Genomic DNA, 7069 nt, shown 5'->3' with positions numbered 1-7069 from the left:
AAAATAAATGTTAATCATGATTTTATAGACTCTAACGTTAGATTGAAGACCCACCATGTTCCAAAGATTGATATGAGGAAGTTTGATGGCAAGGATCCCGTAACATGGGTACTACAGATGGAGCTATATTTCGATCTGCACAATGTGCAAAACACACAAAAGGTATGCATTTCAACTTTATATTTGGAACCAAATCAATTTGTATGGTATCGATGACTTTGCTCTCGTAAAAAAATTATCACTTGGAAAGTATTTACGGAATAAATGATAGCCCATTGTGAGGATACAAAAAGCAACACCTTTTTTAGCCAATTGATAAATCTCAAACAAAAGGGTTCAATGATGGAGCACATTGAGGACTTCCAAAAATTGAATATAAGGGTAAAAGATATTCCAGAGGAGCATAAGATTAATGTGTTCATAGGGACTTTAAAGGATAACATCCAACATGAGGTTCACCTTTGGGAACCTGATTCATTGGACAAGGCATTCAGGTTGGCAAGAAAAATGGAAAGCAAAATTATGGCAACAAGGAAGCCTACCACTCACAACTATAAAGATGGAAGTGTTGTTGCCCCTAGCCTTCCACAACCTACAAGGTTGACACCACAACAATTGGAAGAAAAAATAGCAAAAGGGCTTTGTTACAGTTGTGATAACAAATACACTAAAGGTCATAAGTGTGATGAGAAGATATTATTTTACATAGATTGTGAAGAGGAGGAAGAAAAGGAACAAGAAACGTCAAGAAGAGGATATACACCAAGAACAAACCCTAGAGAAAGAAGAAATGAATCCGACCATATCTTGTAATGCATTGGCCGAAATGACCACTCCTCAAACTATCGAGATAGAAGGACATATCAAGAAGAAAAAAGTAGTAGTGTTGATTGATTCGGGCAATACCCATAATTTTGTTAATTATAAGATAGCCAAGGAATTGAATTGCTTCCTATATCCAGCACCAGAGTGTCAAGTGATGGTTGCAATTGGAGGAACCATAAATTGCTCTGGAAAGTGCCATAATATCAAGCTATCAATGGGATAATATGTATTGAATAGCCCAATGATTTCCATTCCAATGGGTGATGTTGATGTTGTACTAGGAGTCCAATGGCTACAATCCTTGGGTACAATAACTTTTAATTTTCAAGAACTTTTTCATGATTTTGTTTTTGGAAGGAAAGGAAGTTGAATTAAGGGGTATCACAGGGAAACAAGGAAGATAATAAGCTATAACGGAATGACAAAGCTTCTAAAGAAAGAACAGTGAGGTGTAATTGCACAATTATGTTCGCTAGAGGTTCCCACATCAAAATCATCTATTTTTCCAAATCTCTAAAAAGCCCTGGACAATCATTCCAAGGTATTTGAGACTCCCAAAGGCATCCCACCTATTCGTGATCATGATCATGTTATTCATTTGATTCCAGGAATTGTTCCTCCAAACATCAGGCCTTACAGATATCCCTATGCCCAAAAGAGTGAAATTGAACGTATAGTTGCATAAATGTTAGAGGTTGGTATAATTCAACCTAGTCAAAGTTCTTTCTTTGCTCCAGCAGTGTTGGTGCACAAGAAAGATGGATCATGGCGCATGTGTCCGGATTATAAGGAGCTCAATAAGCTCACTATTAAAGATAAATTTACCATTCATGTCATTGATGAATTATTGGATGAATTGCATGGATCAATTTACTTCACCAAGTTGGATCTCCGTTCAGGATATCATAAAATCAGAATGAAGACTAAAGACATTCTGAAAACAACATTTAGAACTCATGAGGGTCATTATGAATTTTTGGTCATGCCTTTTGGCCTTACCAATGCACCTTCTACATTTCAAGGTTTAATGAATTCCATTTTCAAACCCTTTCTTAGAAAATTTGTGTTAGTATTTTTTGATGATATACTAATTTACATAAAGCCTTGGAAGGATCATGTTCAACATGTTGACAGGGTGCTCAAACTATTGAAGGAGAAACAATTATATGCAAAAAGCTTCAAATATTTCTTTGGAGTAAAAGAGGTGGAATATTTTGGTACTTAGTTAGCTCATAGCTCATCTTATCATCCTCAATCTGATGGGAAAATAGAGATAGTGAACAGATGTTTGGAAGGATATCTCCGTTGCTTTTTATCTAATAAACAAACACAATGGGTCAAGTGGTTGCCTCTGGCTGAATGGTGGTATAACACTTCCTTTCATACTGCAACAAAAATGACCCCATTTATGGCACTTTATGGATATCATCCACCGTCCATCACATCATCTTTAATTTTTTTTTTATAAGGTTCAAGCAGTGGAAGATCACATCGAGCATCAACAAGAAGTTCTCAAACTCTTAAAGGATAACCTCACTTTAGTGCATAATAGAATGAAACAATAGGCAGATCAACATCGCAGTGAAAGAAGCTTTGATGTAGGTGACTGGGTATTTCTACGACTACAACCACACAAACAAATGTCCCTCACGCAAGTTAAGAAGGATAGTAAATCATCACCAAAGTATTATGGTCCGTACAAGGTGTTACAAAAGATTGGTACTATGGCATACAAATTGGAGCTTCCTGCATCTTCCCGAGTGCACCCAGTTTTCCATGTTTCATGCTTAAAGAAGGCTATAGGTGAGAAGATCCCAATTCAAACAATATTGCCAGAACTTGAAGAGGAAGGAAAAATCATATTGGAACCAGAAGCAGTCACAAAAAAAAATCGACAGCTACGAAATCGATCAATTTTAGAGTATCTCATCAAGTGGAAGAACTTACCCGCTGAATATTCCACATGGGAGGATGAGAATTTTATACAGAAGCATCAAAAACTACTCAAGCGTTGAGGACAACACTTTGAAGGAGAGGGGCATGTTAGGTCCCTATACTACTAATGTAACCCCTTATTGTTATTAGTGCAACCCCCTTATTTTATTATTGTGCTGATATAGTCCCCATGTTGTTATTATTATGCCCCATAGAAGCCCACTATTGTTATTGTTGTGCCCCTACAATATTATTGTTATGTAGGCTCTGATTGTATTGTGACCCCTTAAACTCCTGTATATAGAAAGGAGGTCTTGTCATTTGTATCATCTAAGAATTGTTCATTTGTGTAATGTAAAGGAGGTTGCCCCCTCAAAGACGCTGATTTTGAAGTCGTTAATCTATCTTTTCTATCTTTTTGTGAGCTGGTTTCATAACACCCTTACACCAATAACTCATCATAGTAAGGCTGGAAGGATAGGCGTCTTGTTGGAGTTTGGGATCCTGTCTCCAATTTCTGATGGTCTCCGAATGTCTCGATCCTAGGTTGAACTATGAGTTTCCAATATATGTGGCTTTCAGGATGTTGCATATATCTAGGGAGGTTGCTAATTCCCCATCAAAAAAATTTCATTTAAAAAAACAAATACCTTATTTTTTAACTTAACCCTAAAGAAATCATAAACATATTTAATCATTTATTTCCAACTTTTTAAGTATTCTTTACACCGCTAATGTGACAAAATGATATATACTCAATTATTTACAGCTTGAAACGGCCTAATGGTTAAGAGCATGTGTTTCCTCTTAAGAGGTCACAGGTTCAAAACTAGAGAGGGTAGAATATGTATGTATTCGTAAACTTAGCAATCAAATTGCTACAAAGAAGTGGGTCCCTTGTCCTACTCATACACAAATTTAGTGTCTAACTTAACCATTACCTTAAATTCAATAATAATAATATAATTTATCCCTTTAATGCTTTCGCTCCATCTATATGTCTTCATCCCGGTTGGAATTAAGGCCCTCCCTTCGACATACATATATAATGCTTTCACTCCATCTATATGTCTTCATCCCGGTTGGAATTAAGGCCCTCCCTTCGACATACATATACATTCTTTGATGCCCTCATTATGCTTTTACACATCCTTCCTTGACAAGGAGATTCGCTACAATCAGATTTGAGTTCAAGAGTTAGACACATAGCCCAAAGCCCTCGAGAAATTCATTCGGGAATTAGATTAACCTTTAGCTGCGGAGTGGAGGAGCCCACGTTTTCACGGCTAATTTCCAATAAAATGGAGGGAAAGGCTACTTCACTCGGAAGTTTTGGAGGCGTTTAAAATGTGGAGAGGTCAAAAGAGTTGCAAGACACCAAAACCACTGGTTTGGATTCAACAATGGAGGGGAGAAAGAGGAGAAGCCATTCCTACTCTTCAGATTCAGATTCAGACCCAGATTTTGATTACAAGGAAGAAGATTTCTCATATTCACCAACACTTCCCAGCAAAAAATCACAACGAAAAAAGGAAAATCTCAATCCCACCCGACAGAGGAAGAAGCTCACCCTGCCCAAGGTCCCCAAGGTGTGTTACTAAATTTCAAATTTGTCCAATTCAACCGATACAGTTTCATGTAGTTTCAGCTAAACTTGATTTGTGCAGGGACAAAGGTCAACTGGAAAAAATAGAAATGAAGAGAAAAGGCATGCCAGTAAGACCGAGATTGATGTTTTTGATTCGGAGGACGAAGTAGTTCATAGCGACAAAAGCAAAGATTTTGAGATGCTGGTAAAAGCAGCATTTCACAATGACGAAGGGCAGTTAACTCCACTGGACGGTTGCCCAACTAAGGGACTTAGCATCACAGAAGAGGTAATATGTTGATCACCAGAATCGTTAAATATATTCGAATAAGTTCAAGCTCAGTGTGGTTGTTTGAATTTTTTTTTGGCTTCTTGGTCCAACGCATTCAACACACTAAACTAGTATACCAGCTAGAACAGACCAATCTAAACCCCGGTCTGATATGATACGAACTCAAGATATGCATCCTTGAGCTTTACAACACTGAGGGGTATATAAAACCTAGTTTTAGATGAGTCTGTACTAGTATCTATATTCAATGCACCTAATCTACTGTCTACATTCGATGCACCATTACACACACAAACATACAAGTGCTGACTGATCACCCACCCCCACCTGGGCTCTAGAGCACCTTCCTTCTTTTGGTGTAACCAAGTAGAGCACAGAAGAAAATAAAATCGGTGAAGATAATCAGTCAGCTTGGTTTCATGTGGTTGGCATTTTAGTTCTTGTAAGTATGGGTCCATTTTGGGTTCCTTGGAAGGAGTAGAGTGATGCACAATATCGGCTTGAATAACAGCAATAGTGTAATGCGTGTACCAATATTCTATGCTCATGACTTTTTCACATATGGTCACTAATCTAATTGGGTAAACTTTCTTCTATCAAGATAGGGCTAAAACTAGTTGATGATTGGACAGACAGTAGCAAAATCGCTTAAACTTTTAATGCAAATGAATGAATAGTTGCTCGATTCTATTGGCTTAATTTGGACAATTTTGTTTCAGGAGCAACCTGGATCCATGTCCGTGAAAAGACAAATTATGGGATCTATTGCCACATCCGAAGAGAAGGAAAAACAAGGAAATCCCTCTTCTACAAGACCTCTCGTCGTGGATAAGGATGAGGTAGACTCTTTCATTTTAGTGCAGAGTTACATAGGCGGACACAACCATGACTTTCAAATACTTATAGGCATTGTGTTCGATAAGGATGAGAGAATAATGCCGAAATCGAAAAGTAGTTATATCATCAATGAAATGAATCAGCTACCCTATTAATTTTTTTGGGTAAGTAAAAGCTTTTCACATATTTCCAAAAAAATGTAAAATGTAATGCATCTCTCCTAGGAGAATGAAGCTGCTCTGAAGTAGAATTCAAGCCCGTAGGCATGATAAACAACACCTAGTTTTTAACTTTCATGGTTTGGGAACGTGGGTCTACATTAGTGATTGCCTCTCTTTTCCAAGTAGTTGCCTTGGTATCTATGCCAATGATATCCTCGTTCTCTTTCATGTTAGTTTACTTTTTCCTTGAGAGTGGTTGACTCTTTCTGTGAGAGGAACACTTTCATGGAAGAGAATCTCATAAAGATGAATTGTCTCATAGCCCTTTCTTTCATTTATTGGTTTACACTTGGAGTTAAATGGAGTAAGAGGGCACACTAAAGCTGTTGCATAAACATGTGGTGTTGCATAAAAACATGTGGAGTGGGTGCTTGGCACGTGTTGGCATGTACCTACCTTGGCACATGTGGGGCACACTACTTGATTTAGTTATATGGAAAATTGTGCTTGGCACGAGATGCCATGTAACCACTCACCCTTAGCATATGTGAGATGCATGAGTTGGTTAATTTAAAGTGGACCTTGTCAAGGTGGAGCACTCTACTTGTGGACCAATTATCTCAGGTGGATACGGTCTAGGGTTTTAACTTGTAATTCCCCAACATATTCAATAAAAGGGAAGGAGGGATACTTTACTTCTTTGTATGAGTGCTAGAATGAAGAGTGCTGTGATGTAATAGCTAGGTTGTTCTAGTTAAAGTGTTTTGCTTTATTACCTTGTGAAAACTGGTTGGTTTTGCATTGTAAGTTTGGGAGAAATTTATTTTCGTTTACGTCATCATCTTCCCTGCTGTAATAGTAAGATTTGCTATTGCTATTGCATATTGAGTATGATGATTTGATTTTTGCAGCTCTGATTTCTATTGACAGCTGGGCTGCGCTGAGCTAATTTAGCATGTTAAGTTGATTTTCAAATCTGATTTATACTCTACATAATGCTGATCTGGTGTTGAGCTGATTTAGTATTCAGATCTGATTTTCAGACTTCTCTTTTCTTAGATCTATCGGTTGTTTGCTACTGTAATGATCTAATCTCTTGGTATGCAATGTCTACACTCTCGAATCTCTTCCATACATTGTTTTGATTAATTTGAAGTTTTGATAGGTGTTTCAAAAGTTTTCAGCTTCAGCTGTAAGGTTTAAGCTCTATATGTGCAGATCTTCTATTGAGGTGAAATTTTAACATTTCTTTGGGAAAATATTGAAGATTGACAAGCTTCCTTTAGTATGCTGGCACATTGCATTCTCAAGCTGTTTCTTTTCTTCTAGAGGGGCAGAGAATCTTGCTCTTTTGTTGTTGCCTTCTACTAGTACTAATTCGATAGTTGATGACGTCTCGGCTTCAACATTGTAAATGCCCCACTAAATAGT

The 7069-nt window shown here is 37.5% G+C and overlaps 1 protein-coding gene across 3 annotated transcripts in view; it reads left to right on the top strand.

Annotated features, from left to right (window-relative positions):
• Positions 1-3862: 3862 nt before the first annotated feature.
• Positions 3863-7069, top strand: part of LOC149234872 (uncharacterized) — a 408823-nt gene continuing 405616 nt past the window's right edge. For 2 of the 3 annotated variants that reach the window (XM_089371983.1, XM_089371981.1), the window contains exons 1-3: positions 3864-4349; positions 4428-4637; positions 5360-5479. In XM_089371983.1, coding sequence (XP_089228109.1) covers positions 4164-4349; positions 4428-4637; positions 5360-5479 — 516 coding nt within the window. In that variant the 5' untranslated portion in view covers positions 3864-4163. Of the gene's footprint in view, positions 4350-4427; positions 4638-5359; positions 5480-7069 lie in introns of all 3 variants that reach the window. The other variant, XM_089371982.1, reaches the window with a different exon arrangement.

Source organism: Pinus tabuliformis, chromosome 8, assembly GCF_031772625.1.
Source record: "Pinus tabuliformis cultivar Carrire ecotype Pingquan chromosome 8, CPIR1, whole genome shotgun sequence".
Lineage (NCBI taxonomy): Eukaryota > Viridiplantae > Streptophyta > Pinopsida > Pinales > Pinaceae > Pinus > Pinus tabuliformis.
The sequence above is the reverse complement of the archived record's forward strand: the minus strand, read 5'-3'. Positions and strand labels throughout refer to the sequence as shown.